Below are 27,971 nucleotides of genomic sequence, written 5' to 3' on the forward strand. Positions count from 1 at the left end.
TTCAGGGCTTTAATTTTTCCAAAGTTAACTTTCCTAAAAGAACACAGCCACTCAACAATATAAGTTAAGTAAAATCCTTATAAATGAGGAAAGTAAGGCACAGAAAGGTTAAGTAACTTGACTGAGGTCATACAGTAACTGTGACAGAAGTGAGACAGAGCTGAGTTTCAAACCCAGGCAATCTGACAGATGACTCAAGAGTTCAGTTTCTGAAGCCAGACTACATGGGTTAAAATTATTTGGAGAAAAGATAACAAATGGAAAGCTTCTGAAACACAACTTAGAATTTAGTATTGGAAGGTCTCTGTTAAATGGCTTAATTTAATTAATGATAATTTTAGGGCAACAAATATTTTAAAGCTCCCAGGTTTGTGTGCCCAGTTGATAACACTTAAAACTTGTTTCCACATTTGTTCAAGTACACCAAAGAAATGCTAACAGTTGTTCTCTATCTGGTAGGATTAGTAGTAACTGACTTACTAAAACTAACCATGTATTTTTCACATTTTGAGGTTAATAATATGTGCTAGTATTTCCTATAGAGCAATACATTTGGAAAAAAACTAGCCTGAATGGCAGATTCTATGTTTATCTAATAACACTAATTTTCAATCTTAAAGGAATTAGTGGATATTTGAAGTAGTCTCTTTTAGTTTACCCACAAATCAATAGTTCACTCCCACCTTTAATGAAAATCTAATTATAGCTGGGTGTGGTGGCACAAGGCCAGCGGCTCCCAGAGATTTGGGAGGCTAAGACAGGAGGATCACAAGTTCACAGCCAGCCTCAAGACCCTCCTGTCTCAACATAAAAATGGGCTGGGAATATAGCTCAGGGATTCAGCACCCCTGGGTTCAATCCCCAGTCTATTAAAAAATATACAATTATATTCTTACTAATAAAATATATTTATTTAATGATTCCCTCCCTGAAAACCTTGCTATATTTCATTTAGTTACCTAATAAATTTGCCTTCCCCACAAAATAAGTTTATACAAGAAATAACCTTAATAATATGAATTCATCATTAAAATATTCATGAAACCTCGGTTCTTAAGACAATAAAATCACCCTTCTTTATTCAAATGCTAGCTCTGAAGAGTACTCGTCTAATCAATATATCCTGACATATTTACAGATGAAGTGATATGATGTTTAAGTTGCTCCCAACCAACAGGATATAAATAAAACTACCAACTCACTTCACCCTCAAAAACATAACAGATAGGGGTGTCTATTCTTGGCTATACCAATTTTTATTTCTTCAAATTTTCAAGTCTCAATTTCCATAATGCCCAACTTGTAAGGCTACTGTGAGAATTAGAGACAATATATGTAAATAACTTCTAATACACTGCCTACTACACAGCAGTAGATGAAACTGGCAATTACAAGTAGCCCTTTGATGAAACGATGCTCACATATCAATAGATTCTCATGAAAACTGAAAATGTACCAATTTTCAGATACACATATTATCATTTTAAACCACTTCCAAATTTTATCTACAAAACAGTAAATAACTTATCAAGGACATGTTCCAAATTTCTATGGTACTCCCAAAATTTCAGGAAAAATAACAGATTTCCACAGAAAAACCTAACAAGATTCTCATTTAGCTTTGCTTTTTAAAGTAAAATGCTACCAAATCACAATTACTCCTTAGGATCTCAAGCAGAAAATAGACTAAATCTAATTATAAATATACAGTTACCATAACATTAAGGTTAAAAATTACATGCAAGGGCTGTGGTTAACTCCATGGAGTGCCTGCTAGCATGCAGGAGGCCTTAGGTTCAATTCCCAGCACCATTGACACACACACAGAATTACGTGCATTCAATCAAATCACTTATACTTACTACTGAAACTTTTGTTCTGCAAAAGGATTTTGCATAATATGCATTTTAAATCGTTAAAAACCAGCTCGCATTCTATAAAAAAAAAATCCTTTTAGGTGTTCTCTGGTCAAATGTTTTACTGGGCATTAAATCTGTGCCAGGCACTGTTCTATGTACTTCGCTTACAACAACCCTGCAAATTCAAATTACTTCCATTTTACGTTAAGAATAAAGATTCTGGACAGTCCTGAGTATTCCCAGGGGTACACATAGGTAGTTTTTTCTTATTGGTTACATAAAAGGCAAGCTGATTCCACTTCAGCGAGACAAAAACTAAGTATGTGAACTATGACGTTCAGAGTTTCAAAGGTGTGGAAGTCTCAGGGGGGTAACCTGCTTCCAGAGAGCAAGTTTCATGGTCTCTGCCCGCTGATGAAGTTCAGCGTCCTAATTATCTTGAATTTCCTTAAAGCCGCGGTTCACCACCTCCCATAGATGTGATAAAAGTCTTTGGCCAGCTTATTTTGACGAGCCTCCCACCGATTCCATCACCAGTCTTTGGAAGTCGCAGGTAGGCGGAGCTCCCCAAATCCACACCTGCTGTAGGCCCCGGATCCTGTATGGGGACCACCTGAGTAGCTGAGAGCCAAACCCGGTCTGCTGGCGCAAGCGACATGCGACAGGCCCTTTGGCCGTCTTTCTATCCTCCCCCGACCTAGCTTTTCACTTCGACCCTCGGGACTGCCAGGGCAGGGGCCAGGCGGAACCGCGGCCTCCAGGACTCTTTCCACGGCGCCATCTTGAGAAGGGAAGAGGGTGACACCCGTCGCTCCCTGAGCTAGTCCCCAAATCCCGGTCTCTGGAGCTCCTTGAGAGATGAGTCACCAGAGCTGGCAGGACAAGACGCCAGGCTCAATAGCTCTCCGGTTCAGAGGGATGGTGCGCGAGAGGGAGAAGGGGGCGGGAAGCTCAGAGCGCTCAGGGCCGCGGACAGGCTGGGGACCGCGGATAACCTGGTGTCCGGGGCCGCTCTGTGCACGGGGAGAGGCGGCTTGGTTACCTGAGACCGCGCCACGCGGGGCCGCAACTTCCTCGTGGTAAGGCCCAGGCGTGGCCCGAAGGACGAATAAGGCTGTGGCTGCCGCGGCGTCTCCTCCTCGAGCCGCTCCCCTTACACTGGACGGTGAGGAGCTGGAGCCGTGGTGCCGCCCCTGTCGGGCTCCGTCTCCGCCTCTCTCCGCTCCGCCTTCCTCCTTCCTTTCTCCTCCTCCGCCGCCGCCACCGCCGGCGGTCGAGTTCCGATTAATTCTTCCTCCTCCTCCCGCCTCCGTCTCCTCCCCTCAGGCCGGCCGCCGGCTCCTTCACAAACCAAAACACAAACACTCAGGTCCTGGCGCTGGAGTCACTTCCGCCGCCCGGCACCGACCCCGCCGCCACGTCGCTACACGCAGCGAGATACGCCCCTTCGTCACTTCCGTCGTCGCCAGGCCGCCCGCACCACCGCCCTTTCCGATCCCGCCCTGCCCGGGCTTGGGGGCGGGGTCGGGTGGGGTGTCTGTCACGTGACGCCCTGGAGCGGCCCGGGAGAGATCCGTGACCTCCCTCCGCCTCCTCCTCCGCCACCCCGGCGCGCGTCTCCGCCTTCGCCAGCGCCATTGTTATCTGGGCGGGGATCACTGGGCTCGGGTCCCGGCGGCAGGGTGCGGAAGCTCCCTCGCTGTCCTGCTTTGGGGGAAGACCCAAAGCCTGTGTGTTTGTTGCGCTCAGCCTTTGTGGGGCGGCGATACGCGCTCTGAATATTCGCTCACAGACCCCCACACCCCACCTCATAACATGTCAGCCCTGGCAACTCAGCAGAGGGGCTTTTTTGGAGGATCTTAACTGGCAGGAAAGGTTCCTTCCCCGATATGTTCCCGGGGATCAGTGGGTCTGGGAAAGAGCCGTGAATTGTGCCCGGGGAGAATAGGACCCTCCCTATCCCAAAAGCGATCTGTAGAAACGGTGATCCGGAAAATAGTAACTACTTTTTTGTTGTTGTTTTTGAGAGTTCACTTATTTTTGGTAGGGAGTAGGAAGGGGCGAATCCTAAACCAATAGCTGGCTTTTATCCAGTTTCCATTTGAGAGTTAACTGTACTAAAAGCTTTACAAGAATCATCCCGTTTGATTTTTGACACTGCGAGCCCTTCATTCGGAAACAAGATCGTCGCCTGTCTCCCTGCATTAGGATGTTAACTCCAAGAGTGGTCCTCTCCGCTGTAAACCCATGTTTAGCACCGTACCTGGAAACCGGGAAACCTCCGTCATGGTTGTGGAATTAATGAATGAGGCGTGCCTGCTTTACAGGTAAAAGAATTTCAGGTAGAGGAGATTGAGTAACTTGTCCAAGATCACTGCTTGTTTGTGATGAAGCAGGATTCCAACCTGCGGGCTGGCTCCAGAACGTGAATTCTTAAACAGGATTCTAGTGAAAGACAACCCAAGATGTTCCTTACTTTCAACAGCAGACCGACTTCAGACAGACTTCTTCGGCTGACTTCCACATCATAGTCAGTCTCTGGTGGGGTGTTTGACAACCTAACTCCTAAAAAAGCAATTTGATAGAAGAATGTTAAATTGATTTTTCCCTCAGAATAAAGACTACTTTTCAGTCTGCAGATCATAATTTGTAACCATGTTTGTGAGGGCATAAATGTTATTGAAAGCTAAGGTATCCTGTGGGTGCTCATTCAACTGTTGTGCAATCAAGAGGATCTGAACCTTTCAACAGTCTCAAAAATCAACTCTCCAGTCACCAGAACAGAATGTGTCACATGTGGTTGGTATCTGTGGCACTCTGTCCACAAGGGATTATTCCAATGTGATATACTAGTCATGGTAATAGCTTATGGACAGTCCCAGGAAGAATCAGGAAATAGGTTATGTCACATCAGTTTTGTCAGGTCAATAGCATGTCCCAAACCAAACCTATTCTACTTCACACCTGCTTCTGCTTAGTGACTTGACATTAACTGCTTCCCAGTCACCCATACTTGAAATTGTAACTCTTCCTTGTAACAGTCGTAAACCATCATCCATTCTTATCACTAACCATCATCCATTCTTATCACTAAAAATTCTCTAGTCCCCGAATTTGAGGTCTAATCCCAATGTGTGGGCCATGAATAATACTCATATAAACTGAAATTAATGCATATTCCTGCCTCTTCAATCCGTTCTTTTTTAAAATATATATTTTTTAGTTGTAGTTGGACACAATACCTTTATTTTCAAACCCAGGGCTTCAGACATGCTAGGTAAGTGCTCTACCACTGAGCCACAACCCCAGCCCACAAACCATTCTTTCTTTCCCTTTTTTTTTTTTGTGTGTGTGTGTGTGTGTGTGTGTGTGTGTGTGGTACTGTGGATTGAACCCTGGGCCTTCTGCTTGCAAGGCAAGCACTCTACCAACTGAACTATATCCCCAGCCCAACAAGCCATGCTTTATGCTTAAGTCAGTCACTTTCCTAGGTATCTCATTACTTGCTAACTATTCTATTTATGTAGCTTCCCTCTCCCCAAACTGTTGCTTTGTCCTCTAACCACCAGTACCTATCCTGTGTGCCCTGAATATTGTCTGTGTGTTCCCATCTTGGCATCTTTGATCATTTTGTTCTCTACCTGAAACATCATTACTGCCCATCATGGCTGGACTCACTTTGGCCAGAATATCAGTTCCTCTAGACAGAATTTAAGTGTACTTGTATTGGATTTAATTATCTTATTTCTGTAGTTTCCCACTATGGAAGAGTTTTACTGTCTATAATTCTTCTAAAATCTGCCTTATTTTATAGTTAGCCTTTTATTTCTTTAGGATTATAAAGTAACAGGACCTGTTTTAAGAAACAGGACCATCATTTCAGTTCCTCACAGAACTCTGGTTGATATATTAGTGACCTCTAAAGTATTTGTGAACTTAATTGCATTTAGAATGATGAATATCTGACTTCAGAAAGCCTCATAATGTCAGATGCTGAAATTTATGAATTGCTAGAAACTCCCTATCTGATCATTCTAAAATATTACTTCCTTGTTCATTTATGTCTACCGATTTTGTCTTTTAATTCACTTCCTTCATAAATACATTCCAAACCAAATACAGTGGCACATGCCTATTATCCCAGTGACTCAAGAGGCTGAGCAGGAGGATCGCAAGTTAGAAGCCAGCCTCAGCAATTTAGAAGACCCTAAGCAACTTAGTGAGACCCTGTTTCAAAATAAAAAGATACAAAGTGCTGGGGAACTGGCTTAGTGGTTAAGCCCCTGGGTTCAATCCCTGGTAAATAAATAAAATACATTCTACATTATTTTACACTTTAGTTATGTTTGGAGGTTGCCAACACAGTGACTTAGCACATCTAAAGATCTAGCAGTAGTTTTATTTTATTGATTGATTGGTGATCCTAGGGATTGAACCGAGGGCCTCAAGTCTACTTACCATGTTCCCTATCTACTGGTAATTTTGGAGAAATTTAAATGCCACAGTAAGAGGCTTGGCTGTTGTGGCCACTCACAATATACCTGTGTATTCTTTTTCCTAACCTGAGATAACTGAGGGGGACTGATAATTGTATACATTTAGTGTCAAATGTGGGCTCTGATAGTTGATAGAATTTGTTAAGCAAGCTACACAGTGGATGGACTTAAATCAAGTCATAAATATTTGAACACTGTCTCTTATCACCTTCAAATCTCCAAGCACTAAATCACAAATTTCTACTTTTCTTACTCTGCATAGCACTGCATATCTTCTACCTTTTCTTCAGAGGAAATCTTTCCTCCCTTGTGTACCTGAAAAACAAATGTTTGTATAGATGGTAATGAATACTTATATTCATTTTCTTTTTCTTTCATTTTTTTTTTTTTTTTTAATTTGTACTACGAAGGATTGCACCCAGGGCCTTCTGCATGCTAGGCAGGTGATCTACCATTGAGCTACATCCCCAACTCTTTTTATTTTTTATCTAGAGACAGAGTCAAGGTTGACTTTGAGGTCAGGTTGGGATCAAACTTGCAATCCTTCTGCCTCAGCTACCAGAGTAGCTGATCCTGTCTTTTATATTTACTTTCGTTGTTGCAGGGATGAGGACTAAATCCAGGGTCTCAGGCATGCTAGGCAGATGCTCTACCACTGATTTACATCCCCCACCTTTACATTTACTTTTTTGTCTTTGCTACTGGGGATGGAACCCAGGTGTGCTTTACCACTGCGCTACATCCCCAGCATCTGCCCCACACCCTGCAACATTTTTAAAAAATTTTGATGCGGTCTTACTAGGTTGCTTAGGGCCTCTCAAAGTTGCTGAGATGGCCTTGAACTTGTGATCCTCCTGCCTCAGCTTCCCAAGTCACTGGGATTACAGGTGTGTGTTACTGCACTTGGTCCTTTACATTTAATTGAGACGATTTAAATTTTTGTTCTGGGGACAAACCAACTGGTAGTTCTAACATAGGCATGGTGTTAAGACAGTGAGAAAAAGGCTGTGGAAACTTGAGCTGGTCATGTTTAAAATGCTTGTGTGTGAGGCTTGAGGTGTAGTTCAGTGGTAGAGCATGTGCTTACTTAGCTTGTGGCTCTGGGTTCAATCATCAGTACCAAAAAAAACAAATAAGTAAAAAGTCTGACCTGGGCATAGTTTCAAACACCTATAATGTAAACTACTTGACAGACTGATGCAGGAAGATCCTCAGTTCAAGGTTCGCCTGGACAATTTAGGAAGACCCGGTCTCAAAATAAAATTAAAAAGGGGAGGAGGATGTAAGTAGGTTATAGAGTGCTTGCCAGGCATGCTTGAAGAACTGAGTTTATTCCCCAGTACTGGGGGGAAAATAAAGTCCATGTCTTTGGAAGACATTGTTCAGGCCCCTGCTCAAATTCTGAAGTGCTTTCCTCCATATCAAAGCATCCTGTTTTCTTCAAAACAACTATCACTACCTGAAATGAAATGATTTTGTTTATGGATTTACTTGATGGTTATCCATTCCTACTAGAATGTAAGTTCCATGAGATAGGGATTGGCTAATGTTCCATTGTATTTCCAATACTGGCAAAATTGGGACTCAATACTTATTTCTAGAATGAATGAATTAGATGAGCCCTTGTACAAACATACCTTGATTTACACACTATTAAGTCATTTAAAGATCTGGGGGTAGGGGAAGACATTTATATTAATGATCTATAAAGTTACAATTAGCAGTTTTTTAAATGTGAAATAGAGCTGGGCACAGTGGTGCATGCCTGTAATCCCAGAGGCTCAGCAGGCTGAGGCAGGAGGATTGTGAGCTCAAAACCAGCCTCAGCAAAAGCAAGGGTTAAGCAACTCAGTGAGACCCTGTCTCTAAATAAATTCAGAATAGGGCTGGGGATGTGACTCAGTGGTTGAGTGCCCCTGAGTTCAATCCCTGGTAATGCCACCGCCCCCAACCCGGCAAGAAAAAGTGAAATAATATCCCCTATTCACATTTTTTTTTTTAAATTTTGGATTTTACAAGGTTTTCTTGCAGACTGGAATCCTATAAATTCTGTTCAAATTCCATGCTAGGTGTTTTATAGCCCCATATATGTAGAACACAACAAATATTCACCAAATACACTTGCATTAAAACCTGAAAAAAAGTAACCCCAATTTAAAGAAAATTCCATACTTAAAAACAAAAAAGTTTGAGTTTGCCACAATATTTAAAAAAATACAATCTGTTTTGTTGTGTAACATCTCAAACTTTTTTTTTTTTTTTTTTTTTTTTTTGGGTGCTGGGGATCAAACCCAGGGCCTTGAGCAGGCTACTATTGAATTACACTTCCAGCCCCCTATTTCAAATTTTAATATATTCAGTTTAAATATGACTTGAAGCTTAGTTATTAAAGTTTAAGTGTACTTAAAGACCACAGTTGTCAAATATAATAACACTCCAGAGTTTGAAGTAGTTCCTTAAGTCTGGGGATGTAGCTCAGTGCCAGAGCTCTTGCCTACTATGCAGTGAGGCTCTTGTGTGGAGGTACTTGGGCAAGGAAGGATCCAAAACCAGTGGCCACCCCCAGAAAGTTATTTGTTCCCAAATCATCAGGAAAATTAAGGGGTCAATGCCCAGGAAGAAGGCAATGGCTGAAATCATCTTAAAAAGACCATGTTGCTTTGAAAACCAAAGGGACGTTAGTGTACATTTGCTCTAGTGCCCAAAGTCACATCACTCAAGTTTTCTTGCCTTCCAAATCCAGTAAAGAAAGAAACAGGGCCCAGAGAAAGAAAGGGAGGACAGGGAGAAGGGGCGGGAGAATGAGAGCTGGGAGGGAGACCTGCCCAGGGAATTGCGCGCTAAGCCCCGCCCCGCGCCGTCTGTTTCCCAGGTAACAAGGTAAACAGACTCCGTCTCTTTTTTCCCCCCAGGTGAACTCCGCTAGGTTTTAAGAACCCCCGAAGTGTTTAAAAGCAGGCGGGAAGCCGTGGGCAGAGCGTGTGAGTGAGGATGTGCTCTTTCGTGAGAGTGGGGACCCCCAAAGTATTGGAAACTTCCCTAGATCCAGGCACTGCTTTCCCCTCAGAGCTGAGTGCCTGTAGAGAAATGAGGGCGTCTGGGGGGAAATCTCCCGCGAACCTGGAGGTCAGATTCTCCCAAGAAGGAAAGGATGATTTAGGAGACAGGAGGATCTTTCCGGGAACAAAGCCTTCTGTGGAGTTGGGGCTTCAAACAGGATTAGGAAAAGAAGATTCCCTATGGAGGAAGAACCCCTTAATTAATAAATATAAGGAGAGGATGGCATTACCAGTGGGTAAGGGGCTTGAGATGGGATTAGGAAGTCAAACCATCTCTAGGAACCCCATGGAGAGAGGTAATTTAGGAGTCAACAGGGTCTCTGCCTCACTGGGAAAACCTTGTCCGTGGGTGTTACCAGTAAGAGTGGGGTTAGAAAATGAGTGTTTTCCAGCAAGATATCCCTATGGAAGGACAATGCAGCCTCCCTTGGGCATGGTGTGTTCAAGTTCACAGCCTGTAGGGAGCCAGAGAGGTCCTGTGGCTAGAGGCTCCGAAGGGATAGAGACCGTAGTGGAAAAACAGCCTGCTTTAGGTATGGTAGCCAGACAGGAACAGGATAACGAGTCTACCTGTGTTGTGCTGAAGCCGAGCGTACAGATGGAGGCCCCTGTGGAGGTGGACATTGGGCTTCCCCAAACAGAGGAGCCAGATGAAACTAAGAATTTAGAGCCCCAGATGGGTTTGGTGATAGAACCTCCCCAGAACCAGTTTATCCAACAACCTGAAGAGAAGAAGGAGACTAGAAACATTGAACCAGGAGTGGAACCTCCAGATCACATCAGACCCATATACTCTGGGAAATTTTTTGATCGGATGCCTTGCTGGCCAAGTGTAAGTTTATTATTATTTTTTCCTTTCCTAGTACTTTCCTAGGACCTGTGTATAACCATACCTTTATTGAGATGATAAAGTGGTGAGACTTGTTGGGGCTTTGGAAAACAAATCACAAAGATTTCTAATGTTCCTTATCCCACTGAACTCCTTGCAGATGTTACTTTGCCTGATTTCCCCTGATTCTCTGCCTCCCTTCCTAGGCGTCAGCTTTTTCTGTACACACAATTGATCTTTTTTGATTTCTTCCTTTTTTCTAATTTGACCTTCTTTTCATTCCCCAATCTTCATTTTCTCAAACTCTCTCACACTTTGAGACACATGTGTCTTAATACTCATATTATGAATGAAAAAAAGAATGCTTTTCTTTTTCCCATTCATTATTTACTCTCTGAGTTATTTATTTTTTCAGCAAAGAGTTATAGTGGTCATTGTACTGGGCACAAACAAGGCAATATAAAAAGTATGGGCTCTCTGTCCTCTTGTTCTAGGCTCACTCCAGTAATGGAGACAGATCACTAAATGAACATATAGGTGTCTAAATGAATAGCAGAAATTATGATTCTTCCTTCATAGAAATGTATTCTTAGGCATAGAGCTCAATAAAAAGATTTTAAAATTCTGTTTGGAGGAGATCTTAGAATTGGAGAAACTTACTGTGAATTTTTTTTTTTTTTTTTTTTTTAAGGAAGTACAGGGAAGGGAGTAAAGAATGCAGTTTAGAAATCTTTATTTAGTGAAATCAGTAAAGGAGTTGTGGTACTTGGGCCTTTTTTTTGGCAGTAGAGATTGAACCAGGGTGCTACGCCACTGAGCTACATCCCCAATCCTTTTTATTTTGTAAGACAAGATCTCATCAAATTGCTGAGGCTGACCTGGAACTTGCGATCTTCCTACCTCAGCTTCTCAAGTGGCAGGGATTATAGGCGTTCATCACCACATCCACCTCACCAGGGGTGCTTAACCACTGAGCTACGTCCCCAGTCCTTTTTATTTTTTATTTATTTATTTATTGTAAACAAATGGGATACATGTTGTTTCTCTGTTTGTACATGGCGTAAAGGCATACCATTTGTGTAATCATAAATTTACATAGAGTAATGTTGTTTGATTCATTCTGTTATTTTTTCCCTTCCCCCCACCCCTCCCACCCCTCTTTACCCTCTATACACTACTTCCTTCCTCCATACTTGCCCCCCTCCCTAACCCTAACTCTAACCCTAACACTAACCCTTCCCTCCCCCCCATTATGTGTCATCCTCCACTTATTAGCAATATCATTCGTCCTTTGGCTTTTTGAGATTGGCTTATCTCACTTAGCATGATATTCTCCAATTTCATCCATTTGCCTGCAAATGCCATCATTTTATCATTCTTTATGGCTGAGTAATATTCCATTGTATATATATGCCACAGTTTCTTTATCCACTCATCAATTGAAGGGCATCTAGGTTGGTTCCACAGTCTGGCTATTGTGAATTGAGCAGCTATGAACATTGATGTGGCTGTATCTCTGTAGTATGCAGATTTTAAGTCCTTTGGGTATAGGCCAAGGAGTGGGATAGCTGGGTCAAAAGGAGGGTCCATTCCAAGTTTTCTAAGGAATCTCCACACTGCTTTCCAGAGTGGCTGCACTAATTTGCAGCCCCACCAGCAGTGTATGAGTGTACCTTTCTCCCCACATCCTCGCCAACACCTGTTGTTGCTCGTATTCTTGATAATCGCCATTCTAATTGGGGTGAGGTGGAATCTTAGGGTGGTTTTGATTTGCATTTCTCTTATTACTAGAGATGTTGAACATTTTTCCATATGTTTGTTGATTGCTTGTAGATCTTCTTCTGTGAAGTGTCTATTCATTTCCTTAGCCCATTTGTTGACTGGATTATTTGAATTCTTGGAGTAGAGTTTTTTGAGTTCTTTATAGATTCTGGAGATTAGTGCTCTATCTGAAGTATGATTGGCAAAGATATTCTCCCACTCTGTAGGCTCTTTCTTCGCATTGCTGATAGTTTCCTTTGCTGAGAGAAAGCTTTTTAGTTTGAATCTATCCCAGTGGTTGATTCTAGCTTTTATTTCTTGTGCTATGGGAGTCCTGTTAAGGAAGTCTGGTCCTAGACCAACAAGGTGAAGATTTGGACCTACTTTTTCTTCTATAATCTGCAGGGTCTCTGGTCTGATTCCGAGGTCCTTAATCCATTTTGAGTTTAGTTTCGTGCATGGTGAGAGATATGGGTTTAGTTTCATTCTGTTACATATGGATTTCCAATTCTCCCAGCACCATTTGTTGAAGAGGCTATCTTTTCTCCATTGCATATTTTTGGCCCCTTTGTCTAGTATGAGAAAATTGTATTTATTTGGGTTTGTGTCCGTGTCCTCTATTCTGTACCATTGATCTACCTTTGTATTTTGGTACCAATACCATGCCGTTTTTGTTACTATTGCTTTGTAGTAGAGTTGAAGATCTGGTATTGCAATACCCCCTATTTCACTCTTCCTGCTAAGGATTGCTTTAGCTATTCTGGGTTTCTTATTCTTCCAGATGAATTTCATAATTGCTTGCTCTATTTCTGTAAGGTACGTCATTGGGATTTTAATTGGAATTGCATTGAATTTGTATAGCTTTATTTTTTATTTTGAGACAGAGTCTCACCAAGTTACTCAGGACCTTGCTGAGTTTCTGAGTGTGGCTTCAAACTTGTGTTCCCCTTGCCTCAACCTCCTGAATAACTAGGATTATAGGCATGTGCCATCCCACCTGGCAGGAAATTTATTTTGGTAAGCAAAAGGAGAGCTGGGTGATCAAATGGGGAGAGATAACAGAGAAGAGGCAGGTCTAAAAGTGGAATTGAGGAACATAAAGGAATTGAAGGTATTGAAGTGCCATTAAGGAAGCATCCTTTTTTTTTTTTTTTTTTGGTACTGGGGATTGAACTCAGGGGCACTTTATCACTGAGCCCTATTTTGTATTTTATTTAGAGACAGAGTCTCACTGATTTGCTTAGCACCTCATCATTGCTGAGGCTTTGAACTTGCAATCCTGCTGCCTCAGCCTCCGGAGTCACTGGGATTACAGGCGTGCACCACCGCGCCCAGCGAAGAAGCATCTTGAAGGCACTCTGGGAATGAAAGATTCCCACACTGAGATTTAGGACTGTAGCCCTGCTAAGGAGGTCCTGGGTCTTCTACAGAATTTTGTCTGGGTCTGCGGACTTTTGTTCCCCTTGGGAGTCGGGGTACTTTTTTGTCTTTGACCCACTTTGCTTTCTGGTTTCCTCACTGGATTTCCCTAGCCATGCTGTCTTTTTACTCAACCATGTCTGCTTCCTGTTTCTGGACAGGCTCTGTAGTTGGTTGGCTTCTGCTCTTATTTTATAGACATACGGACTCCAGTTTCTGGTTTCCAACACAGGCAATTCTAAAACCTCTGCTTCCTCCCACTTGTCACACCTTCCTTTCTAAATGTGGCCGGACAGGGAAGAGAGTGTCAAAGAGAGAGTGACTAGCAGTGTTAAAACATCTCTCGTATGGCAAATAGAATGAAGATTAATTTTGGTAAGGAAATCAGCATTATTGAATGGTATAATAGAGGGAAAATTTCAATTGCAATATACCGAAGAGCAAATTCAAATCTTAGAACTGGAGAAAACTACTGTGAATTTTTTTTTTTTCCTTAAAAAGTGTGATAGTAAAGAGAAGGGTGTAAAGAATGCAGTTTAGAAATCCTTTTTTATTTATTTAGTGAATCAGTAATGGAGTTTTGAGATTAGGAGAAAATGGGTGGAACCAGATTCTAGATAAGCAGAGGGAATGGAAGTAGAATCACAGGCAAGAGGAAAAAAAGCTTTTCTAATAATATTTTTTGGGGGGGTCCTGGGATTGAGCCCAGGGCTTTGTACATGCTAAGCATACATTCTACCACTAAGTCACACCCTCAGTCCCTAAATAATTTTTAAATATTAAAATATTTATGTACAATATAAAACAAAAATAGGGACTGGGGATATAGATATAGTTCAGTGGAAGAGTGAATGCTTTGAGTGTGGGAGGTCTTTCTAGGAAGATAATCATTGGTATAGAATCAGTGCAGTGGAGAAGAGTTTCCAAGAAATAGTGGCCTGAGGAAAGAGTTTTGGATTTTCCAAAACCAGAAAGCTTCTGGTCAAAAGAAGTCTTCTCAGCTAGGCGGGGTGGCACACACCCGTAATCCCAGCTACTCAGGATGCCATGGCAGGAGGATCACAAGTTCAAAGTCAGACTCAGCAATTTTATTGAGACCATGTCTCAAAATAGAACTTTAAAAGGAACTAAGGATGCAACTCATTGATGGAGTGCTGGGTTCAATGCCCAATGATAATGAAAACTCACTTCTTATCCCTGATGCCAATCTAATAATGAGTACAAAGTTTTGAGAAAAAGGAAAAAGAAGTTGTATTGATTTGCTAGCAAATGAGAAAATCAGTGGACTAAGGTCTCAAAGGCTGCAATTCTAACTGCCAGGAGGAACAGAAGATTTTTAAAAGGGGAATATAAGAGACAGGCTCTGGGTGTGCCTATTAGGAAATACAATTCATATCCAGATGGTAGCCTCGAGAGCCGTTTCTTAGATATACTGGTACCAGCTCCCAAGTTTGGATTTCTTTATTTCTGTGTTCAGTGATCCAAAGAACACAATAAACCCAGCCTAGTGCAAGAAGAAGCTTAATCTTGCTTCCCCTTTGATTTTGGAGGGGCAAAGAGAGAGGAGGAAGGGAAAAAAAAAAAAAAAAGAGTGAGAGAGAAACATGTCAGTTTTGAAATGAGCCACCAGTGGTTAAAGAGCAAGGTTTATATTTAAAGCATTTGGTGAACCCTTGTTACACCAGTAATGAAAAAGAAAAGAAAAAAAAAGAGGATGCCTTCTCTGTGTGGAGCTCAGTAGCCCTTGAAAGGCCATGTGGATCTTGTAAGTTACTCTAGCAGATATAAAATCTCTATGATGAGAATTTTCCTATGATATCCTAAGAATGTCCCTTAATATCCATCCGTGCACTGACTATTGCAAACACCCTGGGTTATTAAAACAAAGCAAGTGAACTGTACAAAATGCATTGATAATTATATTGGCCATGGAGTAGAAAGAGGAAGAAGGAAGGAAATGTCCAAAGGAAGGCTTTTTAAAAATCATAGTATTTGGGTGCTGGAGTTGTGGCTCAGTGGTAGAGCACTTGCCTGGCATGTGTGAGGCCCTGGGTTCAATTCTTAGCACCAAGTATAAATAAATAAATAAAATAAAGGTTCATCAACATCTAAATTTTTTTTAAAAGTCATAGTATTTTGTGGGTGTGGTGGCACACACCTGTAATATTAGTGATTGAGGCAGGAGGATCTCAAGTTTGAAGCCAGCCTCAGCAACTTAGTGAGACTGTGTCTCAAAATAAAAATTAAAAAAAGGCTGGGGATGTAGCTCAGTGGTGAAGTGCACCTGGGTTCAATCCCCAGCACTGCAGGAAAAAAAAATTTACTATATTATGTATAATAATTGGACAGGGGGGCTGGGGAGATAGCTCAGTTGGTAAAGTGCTTGCTTTGCAAGCACAGGGCCCTGGGTTTGATCCCCAGCACCGCAAAAAAAAAAAAAAAAAAAAAAAAAAATTGGACAGTATGCTATCCAGTGGAGCTGCATAGATGGAAAATTACATAGTACCTGTTTTCAAGGAACTTAGAATTTAGAGATTTGAGTCCAGTAGGCAAATTATTTAATTTTTGAAACTTAATTTTTTTGTGTGTGTGGTTCTAAGGGATTGAACCCAGGGCTTTGCACATGTTAGGGAAGTGCTCTAATGCTGAGTTACATCCCCAGTCCTTTTTATTCTATTTTGGACAGGGTCTCATTAAAATTGTCTAGGCTGGCCTCAAACTTGTGATCCTATTGCCTTAACATACTGAGTAGCTGGGGTTACAGGTGTGTGCCACTGTGCCTGGTTGAAAAGACTCCTCCTCCTCCTTCGTCATCGTCTTCTTCTTTTATCAGAATCTTTCTTCTTCTTGAAGTGTACTCCAAAAATCTTACCACTATTCTCAGCTGACATTATTTTGTAATGTGGTACATGTCATGCAAAGGGGTGCCTTATTTTTCCCTATTCTGAACTAAAAGCACTTGATAACTGTTTTAAGAAAGGGTATAAATAAGTAAATCTTAAAAATTTGTGAGACCTTCGTGGTAACACAAGCCCTGATACTGAAGAAAAAGGTGCAAAAATTTTTGTGTCTGAATTTGCAAATCCATTTTCTGCAGAATTTTGGGAAGTGGGTGGTTTCGTTTGCATCATGTGTGCTGTCTTCTGGGCAGAAAGGAATCCATACCATCACTCCTAACTCTCTGAAATATTCAGAATTGGGAATCTCTATGGTTAAAACAGAGATAGGAATAGAGGAAGGAGAAGGGCAGAGGTGGGGAGGACAGGAGGGAAAAAGGGAGATTGATTTTCATGCATGTATGGGTTTGTTAGGATGAACCCAACTATTATGTATAACCACAAAGTTCTAATAAAAATAGTAAAAAAGAGTAAAGAAAACAACAAACAAACAAAATCCCAGAGATTGGACAGTTATGCCAGCCTGCACTAAATTTGTGGAATGGAGTGTGGCATGATGATTATGGTTCTGTGGGTTTTCAGCAGCTGAAGGTAAGCTTGTATCCACCTTTCTGAGTTGACCTGCATCTGGGGAACCAATTGTGCGAGGAATAAGAAGGATCTTTGGGCACTGAAAACTGTAACATTGGGGCCTGAGTGAGGAACTTGCCAAGCCAGGTGGCACGGGATGTGGTTAGAGACTTGAGAGAGCAGGTGGTTGGTACAGTTGGGAGTTTTGTGACAGAAAACCTGAGAAGATAAGTAATATAGAATCACAGGTGCAACATTTCTCACTAATGGAGAAAAGCATTACTAGTATAGAAAGGAGAAGAATAGAATGAATCCTGTTTTGTTGATTTTAATTGTCTATATTGGTACAAACTCATGATTTATCTACATCTATTTCTGTACCAGATCTATGTTTCTGGACTCCATCTACAAACATTTAACTACACAGAATGCTACAGAATTAATATAGATGCAGGCATGTGGGAGTATGAGTACATACACACATTTCTTGATTCTATCCTCTTAGAGGACCCAGAAGCAATGTGGTGGCAATGAGCATATAAAAAGCCATATCTTGATCTCTATAGTTGTTGTGTGTTTGCTTGTTTCCATGGAGGCTCCCCCTATGCTGCCGAGGCTTGCCTTGAACTTGTGCACTGGAACAATCCTTTTGCCTCTGCATCCCATGTAGTTGGGACTATAGGTGTGTGCTGTTACACCTAGTCTTATCTTTTGATTTATAAATACAATTCTCTTATAAAGAATCAGGAGTCAGGCATGGTGGCCCACACCTCTGATTCTGATACCTTTGGAGGCTGAGGTAGCAGGATCCCAAGTCTGAAGCCAGTTTTGACAACTCAGCAAGGCCCTACACAACTTTTGGAGACCCTGTTTCAAAATAAAAAAGGGCTGGGGATGCCCCTGGGTTCTATCCCTAGTAATAAATAAATAAATAAATGATCTTTGGAGGAATATTTGACTCTAGGGCTGGTTCAGTATATACAGTATGAATGTGGAACACCTTTGTGAACCAAAAAGTAAGAAAAATCTCAAAGAGTGATGTAGATATTAAACCAGCTTGAAGGAACTCCTGCTGGTCCAAAATGGTATACTTTGAACACTGAATAAAGTTGCCATTGAATAAAATAGAAATCCATGAGCCCATACTGTTATAAATACATGAATGAATGAACAGCAAGAAGAGAATTCTCCCTTGTAGTATAATGCTAACTGGTAAACATAGAAAGTATGTTGGAATTATAAAGTCACCATTTGGCAGCCATCATAATAATATGATTCAAATAAGAATCATCACTAGACTAGGCAAAGGTGCCAAAAACATACATTGGAGAAAAAGATACTCTTTTAAACAAATGATGCTGGGAAAACTGGTTGTCCATATGTAGAAAAATGAAACTAGGCCCTTATCTCTTGCCCTGCACAAAAATCAACTCAGAATGGATCAAAGACCTAGGTTTGAAACAAAAACCATGCAACTCCTAGAAGAAAATGTAGGGTCAATACTTCAGCATATAGGCATGGGCAACAACTTTGTCAAGTAGGACTCCTAAAGCTCAGGAATAATGCCAAGAGTTAATAAATGGAATAGCATCAAATTAAAGAGTTTCTGCACAGCAAATGAAACAACTCGGAATGTGAAGACAAAACCTACAGAAATGAGAGAGAAATCTTTGCTAGCTATGCTTCTGACAGAAGATTAACATTTAAAATATATAAAGTACTCGTAAAATTCAACACCAAAAAACAAACAACCCAATTAATAAATGGGCAAATGAATCAAACAGACATTTCTCAAAAGAAATACAAATGACCAACAAATATGTTAAAAAAAAAATATTCGACACCATTAGCAAAGGAAATGCAAATCAAAACTCCTCTGAGGGGCCGGGGATATAGCTCAGTTGACTGAGTGCTTACCTCTCAAGCACAAGCCCTGGGTTCAATCCCCAGCACCGCAAAAACAAAACAAAACAAAACAAAACAAAAAACTACTCTGAGATTTTGCCTCATAACAGAATGGCAATCATTAAGAATACAAATAATAATAAATGCTGGAAAGGATGTGAAGAAAAAGGAACTCATTTATGGTGTTGGTGGGATAGTAAATTAGTACAGTCACTATGGAAATAGGTATGGTGGTTACTCAAAATGCTAGGTATGGAACCACCATATGATGCAGCTATACCATCCTCAGTATTTATCCAGAAAAATTAACATCTTGATAGTATAGTGATCCATGAATACCTGTGTTCATAGTAGTACAATTCACAATAGCCAGACTATGGAACCAGCCTAGGTGTCCATAAATGGATGAATGAATAAAGAACATATATCTACACAATGGAGTTTTATTCAGCCATAATGAAAAATGAAATTATGTCATTTGCAGGAAAATGGATGGAACTTGAGAACATTATGTTAAGTGAAATCAACCAGACTCACAAGGTCAAGGCTTGTATATTTTCTCTCATGTGGAAGCTAGAGAAGAAAGAGGAAAAGAAAGGTGTGGGGTCAGGGCAGCAGGGATCTCATGAAAATTCAAGCGAGATCATTAGAGTAGAGGACAGGGACCAGGGACAGGGAGGAGGGCAAGAAAGGGGGAAATACTGGGGAAATATTGGCTAAATTATATTAGTATGTTGTGTGCATGTACAAATACATTACAATGAATCCCACATAGTGTACAACAATAAAAAAAAGTGGACAAATAAAGATTCTTCAGTAGAGGGGTCTGGGGTGTAGTCCAGTGGTAGAACACACACCCAGCCTGCATAAGACCCTGGGTTTAGCTCCCAGTACAGGCACGTGCATGCACACACACACACACACACACACACACACACACATACACACACACACACACACACACAGGAATCATCAGTAGATAGTAAATCACTAGGTGAAAGTTAGGAACTGGATATTTATCCAGAATAATTATCAGTTATAGAGAAACTTTTATGATGGAGAAGTCTAGCAGACCAAAATGAACACTAACATTAATGGTTCAAATTGAGAGTATATACTCCCTGATAGAACATAAAACTTTCTGTGCTGTCTCTTCCAAACATGTATAACTTGAATCTAATCATAAGAATACATTAGTCAAAGCCAAATTGAGGGACAGTTATTTCACAAAATAACTGGCCTCTACTCTTCCAAGAAGGTCAAGGTCACAAAAGACAGGGAAAGATTAAGAACTTTAAGACTAAAGGAAACAAAAGCAACATAGCAGCTAAATGCTATGCATATTTGGTGGCTGTGGAGGACCTAGCTCAGAGCTCCCTGTCCCAAAGTAAAAAATAAAAAGGGCTGGGGATGTGGCTCTGTGGTAAAGTACCTCTGAGTTCAATCCTCAGTTTAAAAAAAAAAAAAAAGGAAAATACCAACAGAAGATTGGAATATAAAATCAGATCTATGATTTAGGCAGGGATGGAGAGACTTGTCAAACATATTAAGACACTGACAAGTAAACACAGACATATATGACATTTTTGTGTCCCCAGTCAAAAGGCACAAAGCATAGAAACCTAATCACAATTTCTGATTTACAATCAAAGCACCTTGCATGTGGACAATTCTACACTGGCTAATAGTGTAAGAACCCAGAAACCACTCCAGACGCGGGAACTCACATAAGAGAGTTTATTAAGGAACAGGCAGAGTGTCTCCCTGCAGGATAAGAGAGAAAATGAGAGGAAAAGAGAGAGAGAGAGAGGAGCACAAGAGACAGAGTGAAAGCCAGGAGGAGAGAGCATGAAAGCGAGGAGGAGGAAGAGAGAGAGAAAATGGCGGGGGAGCCAGTCTTAAGCAGTGGAAATCCGGGGCTAACAAGGGACCAACAATGGAGAAGGATACTTGCAAGCTGACTGATGAACCAATAGCTAGCTAGGATGTTCACAGACTGACAAGCTAGGTTGTTAGGAGGTGGAGAAATGAATGTAGCAGAGGAGCAGCTTTATATTATATTATAGATAAAATACTTGCAATGGTGAAAATGTAGAATTACCATTGTTAAATAGTTGATAGAAAGCAGACCAAGGGTGAGTAAAATGATCCATCAGGTCATGGGTTTATCTATCCATCCATCAATCCATCCTCCTTTTCTCTCTCTCTCTCTCTCCTCTCTCTCTCCCCCCCCCCCCCCCCCCTCTTATTCGATAGTAGCTACCTGGGTGTCTCCATGTTCTTTAGTCTTATGAGACTATGTTTTTATTGAATTGTTGGAGAGGAAAATCTTTCCATTTACCCTCTTTGGTTGATTAACTTGGGGCTTATGAATCAAACTAGCAAAAGACAAATTATCAGTAAATAAGGCACACCATTTTATTAATATTTGCATGCACCTGCGTTCACAAAAAATAAGTGAATTTGAGAGAAGTGGTTAGACTTAGGGTCTTACATACTGCTTTTACAAAAGAAGGAGAACTTAGGCTTCCAGGGATGATAAGTTGTGGAGAAATGATTAGGAAATACATAGGATAACTAATGGAAGATAAGGTTATTTTAGTACGATCTGTTTTTTTAGAATCATCGTGGTTGAGTATCCCTCCAGATGAGTGATAAGAGTTGCTTTTCCTGGGTTTTAAGTAACTTTGTAGCAAAGACTAACTTTGAAATAATTGCTTTTCTTCAAAATATTTTCTTCCATGCTGACAAGTTATCAATTTTTGTCTCCACACCGCCCCCCTTAGGCAGGGAAAGTGATTCCAGTTGGATACAGAGTTGCAACCTCTTTGACTGAAAAACTTCCTAGGGTGAGCACTTTGCATTTGTCTTTTTGTGTCTATTTTTACTTTGCAAATGAATATTAATGTAACAAGTATTTAGAGGTGGCCTTTGCTCAGAACTTTTCACCTGGACCTGCATATGTAAAAATCCTTGGCATTTCTGTCTCTATTTTACATCTGTCTTCTTTGCTGAGTCAGTCACTCTGGATTCCAGGAACAGGTCTGATTGATACACATCTGTGATGAGTCAAAATCACCTTTCAGGTAACAGCAACTTTCATATCACAACTGACAAGACCCTGCCTGACTATCTGAGATAATGACCAATCAGACCACAGTTTGATCAAGACTGCTTGCCTGTGCATATCTCTGGCCCCCCTTATCTATGTAGTCTGGGAGCTCTCTGTCAGTACACCTGAGGACAGGGCTGCAAATACTGGTGCCCCTTGTCTTTAATCAGTTATACCGATTGAAAGTCCTTTCCTGCTTTTACCATTCCTTTTCCCTTTTGGACAAAGGGACTGGTTTGTTGGGACCCCCCAGAGTTGGGCCTCTGGCCTTGGACTCTGGTAACATTAAGAGTTAGACAATTCTCAACATTCCTTATGAAAGTTGTATAAATTTAATGTGGTCAATTTGAAAGCTTTACTTTATTTTGAGACCTTCTCTTGATTTTGCCCAACAAAGTGGAAATTGCAAGTTTATATTTTTTAACTTTATAAAAACCACGAGAGTCCATTTATTTCAATAGGAATAATGGTATAATTTCTAACCAGGATAGTTTCTGTTTTCTAAATATAACTTTTAAAATATGCCATTTCCATAAACAAATAAATAAATAAATAAATTTTAGGGGAAATTTCATTGTTTGGGCTGTAGTTTCCCATGTACTTCTTCATGGAATTTAGAGTGTTCATTGAGTGGTGTAGATGAATTCTGTTAATATTTTTTAAATTGTGCCTAATAATTCCATTTTCTTGTGCTTTGTAGCTGATTACTCCACCTGAGGCGAAAAAGTTTTTCAACTACAGATACCCACCCCCTGGAGCAGAAAGAGTATTTTATGGTAGAGCAAATGATCCCCCAATTGCACCTCATTTGACACATGGAATAAGATCTAAAATTACAGTAACGGTAACTTCTTTTCTTTTTTTCCCTTTTACTACCAGAATCAAACATCTGGGCTACCCACTGCTTGAGTACTTGTATTCCAGAGACAAGTGTTGATAGGAAGAAATTGGGTTAATTCAAGGCTGAACCTGAAGAAAATAGAGGGGATAGCTCCTTAAAGCCCTATTTTCCTAGACTCAGGGGCAAAGGGTGTTTATGGAAAGGGAAGGAGGTAGTGGGCTGCCCACTTGGTGGGTTCTTCTTCATTGGTGTGTGTCTTCTCCAGAGAGTCAAAATGGTTTGCTACGTCCTGAGTCCAGTTACTAAGGAAGCTGTTACAAAGGCCTTCTGCTTTCTGTGAATCTGAGGAATGGTCTAGCAGTTAACATCAAGTTTGGGCTTCACTTCAGCCAAAGGATTCAGGAGGGGTGGAAACACCAGAGGGAAGGGGAGAAGGACAATTTCAAGAGAGACCCCCCCCCGCCCCACGACGGCCTATACATTGTTAATCACCCAAAGTGAAAATGTGCAAAGGAGGATTTCAATCTCCTTTCCAGCTGCATTTTTATGACCTCTTCTCACTCTGTCCTCTAGAAGCATTGTCAGGCAATGAAAAACATCCAAGCAGCAGCCAAGAGTGTGAAGAAATCAATGGTTCAAGCCACAGCTGTTTATTTTCCCCTCAGATGATAAAAGGCAAATTGCACTCCATTTTCTCCTGGTAAAGAAAAATGCCATCAGGCTTTGTTAGAGAATGAAGAGGACAGTCTTGGCGACTATTGCCTGGAGATGTTTACAGAGGGCTTATACAGATGTTGAGGGGAGATGATCAGAATGTTATCTGCTATTGATTGAATGGGTAGACTAGATATATACACCTGGAGAGAACTTGTGGAAATCACAAAGTTCTTGTGCTTGTCTTTCCTATTTGAGTATATGAGTCAAATAACCTGGGAATTCCCTTCATAAGCCTTTTAGTCCCATTGAAATCTTTTAACTCCTTTGAATCAGATTTGTTGATACACCTCTGTGTTGTATTATTTCTTTAGGCAAGCTCATTGATAAACCCACAGCCTATTACCACATTTCAGCAGAAAATGAAAGATAAAAAAGAGTCTATATATTTTAGCAACCAACGTGCACCCTTAGGAAAATCTCATGATCAAAAACCAGGATTGCCTGAAGGACTGGATATAATCAATACGACATTTGGGACAGCAATCATCAGAGGTAGTAAAACATAAGGATTGAGAGGGGGTGGTAAAATAAGTCTTGGAAATTGGATTAACTATAAAACTGGTATGGTGTTAGTAATAATGTAAATGATTATTCAAGAATGAAAGATGAGATCGTAGTGAGAAAGTTACCCTCTGAACCTAAATCCTTAGAGTTTATATGTGTGTGCCAAGGTGGTAAAGATTCAGGTTTTGAAGTGGAGATATAGTGAGCATAGTAGATATGATATAATAATGGGAAAGAGGCTGAGAAAAGTTGGCATTCTACAGCACCAGGAAGGTGTATAACTTCACCCTGACTCCTCCTCCAGTCCAGCCGCTAACTACTGTCCCTCTGTAAATATTATTATGCCAGACCAACAGGTTGCTGTCTCTTCCTCAAGAGGACCCACATTCTCTCTAGAATGTGTATCCCTTGCTTTATCCCAAGAGCTGCTCACTCTCAGGATGGCCCACATTCTCCTCTGAATGTGTATTTCTTATTTTACCCCCAAAGAAGTTTTTCCCTTGAGATAGCCCAAACATTCCCCTTGAATGTGTATCTGCTTTCCTAGATAAATCTATATCATGTAAGGAAAGAAAAAGAAAAAGAAAAAAGTTAGCACCAGCTGTAAGGGCTGCAGTCTTCTCCCTGGACATCCATTTGCATATTTTATTTCCACTAATGCCTCTGATACGATCATGACTCTTAACAATCTATGAAACGGTTTCATGAAACAAATAAGTTTGGTGAGTGCTGCATACTGTACTCCATTTGTGCAGACTCATGACTTACCAGCACGTTAACCAAACATAGGACAGAGTATATAGTCAACTTTCACTCTAATTTTGAGAGGAAGTAAAGCGTATTTTCCAACAAATACCAACTTCTATTGGAATTGGTCACAGGCACTTCTTTCTAAAGGGCACTGCTTCTTGCCACTTTACTGGGTGACCTTTTTTTTTTTTTTCCCCCTTTTTCTTAAATGCCTTTCTCAGATTTCCTTCCTACAATCCTCCTCTGATCTCTTGCCCCCTTCTTCTGAATGGTGCCCATTGGCTGCTGAAAATATGTAGATAAAAAAGAGTCTATATATTTTAGCAACCAATGGGATCTTACCAGAAAACCTCTAATTCCACCTCTTTTTTTAAAATTCCATTTTTATACTACAAGAGAAATTCAGTTTCTCTTTGTCTTTCTGTACCCATTTGGCTGTGCTTCAGCAATCTTATCTTTGTTCACCAAAAGTCCAATTATATTATTTTCCTTAAGGTGGTAAAATCCACACTAGAAAGAAACTGTGCTTTTGAATGCAATATCTGAACTTGTAATTTATTGCATCAGATCTAAAGTTAAACTCTATTAAAGTTTGAAACGAATTTTAGAACAGATAAAATATCTTCTCTTTTTCTTTTTAATAGGATTTCAAAATTCTACTTATGTGAACAGTTAGTAGATATGGCATTACAGTAATTATATAACAACTGCTATCTAGGAATAGTTCATTTAATATGGAAAATACTTTCTTGGTGTACCTAATTTAAATATATAAAACTATGTTTCAAAAACACTGTGTATATATGTATTAATTGATGTAATGATTCATATATCAAAAGAAGTACTGCTTTATAGGATTATTTTGAGTGAGATCACCTTACAATATCCTTAACTATGAGTTTTCAGATCTTAATTCTTGGCAGAAAAACCAAAAGAAAGGAAACAACTTCATTTATGTTGTTAGGTTGAAAGGGAAGAATGAAATGGTAAAAATGAAGTTACATTTAAAAATCATTGCACAAAATAATGAAAACAAAATAATTCATGTCACATAAAACTGGGAATGACCAGTCACAGTAAAGCAGCTATTAAACATTTTTTTTTTTTTTGTAGTTGTAGATGGACAGAATGCCTTTATTTTATTTATTTTTATGTGGTGCTGAGGATCGAACCCAGTGCCTCACACATGCTAGGCAAGTGCTCTACCATGAAGCCACAGTCCCAACTCCTAAATATCTTATCTAGATTTGGAACCAGTAGGAAAGGGAATTTCTATATGATGTCAGTGATTTCCCTGGCACCTCTGGATCCATTTTGTATAGTTTCAGGCTGAAGCAGACTTGGGGTGTATGCTTCAGTCTCCAGCTGTCAATATACATACTACAGCTATCGCACAGATCATCAGGGTTTCTAATTTGTAACTCAGATTTGCTGAGATCATTTTAAGAAGTTGGGAATAAACTAAAGTCAAAATTGTATAGAGAGTCTTAGAATCAGGAATTTAACCGGCCTGGGAACATGGCTCAGGATAACCTAAATGATTAACTGATATAGGGTTCTCATACTCTTCAGAATTCTAGGGAGTAAGCTAAGTCAAGTGGGTTCTCTAGCACAACGACACCTAGATTGTCTTGCCTTTGTTGATAAATCTTCATTTTATTTTGTGATCTCTCAGGATGTCTAAGTAGCTTATGCACCAGCATATACCTCATTTGTCACTTGTTATATTAGAAATAGATGAAAAAACACCTTTAAACTGATTTCATTGATTCTTCCTTCAGAACTCTCTGCTAGAGATGTAGTGAATCCACCAAAAACCTTTGAAGAAGTATTTAAAGAAGGAGAAGAAGGACATGATTTGTATATTGTTTCTCACAATGATTACTATGTGGGTAAGTCTCCTCCAATGCAAAATGGCCTGAGGACAGGAGACCCTCAGGTTTGTGACGATGAATAAAGGAGATAATGTTTATAAAGTTAAATGTCTGACAAATAACAGGTAATCAGTGAACAGTACTTTTTAAAAATTATTTTCTCTCTGCTCCTGCTTTGTTATTTATTTCAATATTTTCTCTCCTCCATTAACTCCAGCACTATACTGCTTTCCTGTGTTTTCTCTCAAAGTTTTGTTCGTAGCTGCCAGTCTCTGCTTTCATAGCTAATCTCTGCTGGTTTCCTGCACTCCTTAATGTGTTCCTAGTCCTGAGATAGTCTCCACCTCCCATTCAAATGGCCATTGTTCCTACCCACTTGGACACCATATTCCTTCTCATGCCCTTGACTCCTCTCTATATCTCTGCCCTTTCTGCTTCCCTGTCCCTCCTTCCTCCCTTTTTCTTTTCCTTCCTTTCCTCCCTCCCTCTCTTGTGAAAATGTTTGATTCCTGTTTTGAAAAAAACTTAGCATCTACTATACAATCTAATATAATGTCTTGTTTTAAAAAGAATTATGTCAGTGTAAAAGTGCATTAGGACATACATACATACACACATATACACAACCTATAATGGGATATCTTTTTTTTTTTCCTTCAAGTACTGGGAATTGAACCTAGGAGTGCTCTACCACCAAGCTACATCCCCAGTGTTTATTTTGTATTTCGGGGCAGGGTCTCAATAAATGGTTGAGGCTGTCCTTGAACTTGTGAGCTTTCTACTTCAGACCTCTATAATGAGACATCTTATTAGCATTTTAACAGTCTGAGGAAAATTACAGTAGGATTTTAATATTTAGGATAGATTTCTAATGGGCCATAACAGGACTGAAATGGGATTGAATGGACCCAGGGCACTTTGCCACTGGGCTATATTCCCAATCCTTTTTTATTTTGAGATGGTCTCTTTCACTAATTTGCCCAGGCTGGCTCTGAACTTGTAATTCTCCTTCCTCAACCTCCTGAGTTGATGGAACTACAGGAATACACTACTACACCTGGTTCAGTTGCTGATTTTTATGGAAGTTTTATTAGCCTCTTGAAAGTTAAGAGTTTGATTTTATAAACACTGTCCTTATTTTTTTTCATAAGGAAAGTACATTTACTTTTTATTATACAAATACACAATAATTGTAGAGAATTTAAATATTTAAAAGTGAGGAAAAAGCAAATGTAATCTTGAAATCCCATTAGCCAAAGATAACTACAGTTGATAATTGAACACTTTTCTAAACCCATCCATTGAGTGATCTATTTTGAGATAAATGGGATAATACTCTCTACTTTGGGGGAATTAGTTATATGTATTTTATTTTATT

At 40.2% G+C, this 27,971-nt stretch overlaps 1 protein-coding gene across 1 annotated transcript in view; it reads left to right on the plus strand.

Annotated features, from left to right (window-relative positions):
• Positions 1–9,234: 9,234 nt before the first annotated feature.
• Positions 9,235–27,971, plus strand: part of EFHB (EF-hand domain family member B) — a 49,910-nt gene continuing 31,173 nt past the window's right edge. The window contains exons 1-5 of the mRNA XM_079115144.1: positions 9,235–10,246; positions 21,582–21,644; positions 22,608–22,751; positions 23,777–23,957; positions 26,501–26,611. Of these exons, the coding sequence (XP_078971270.1) occupies positions 9,347–10,246; positions 21,582–21,644; positions 22,608–22,751; positions 23,777–23,957; positions 26,501–26,611 (1,399 nt within the window). The 5' untranslated portion in view covers positions 9,235–9,346. The remainder of the gene's footprint in view (positions 10,247–21,581; positions 21,645–22,607; positions 22,752–23,776; positions 23,958–26,500; positions 26,612–27,971) is intronic.

Source organism: Sciurus vulgaris (assembly GCF_902686455.1).
Source record: "Sciurus vulgaris genome assembly, chromosome: 16".
Lineage (NCBI taxonomy): Eukaryota > Metazoa > Chordata > Mammalia > Rodentia > Sciuridae > Sciurus > Sciurus vulgaris.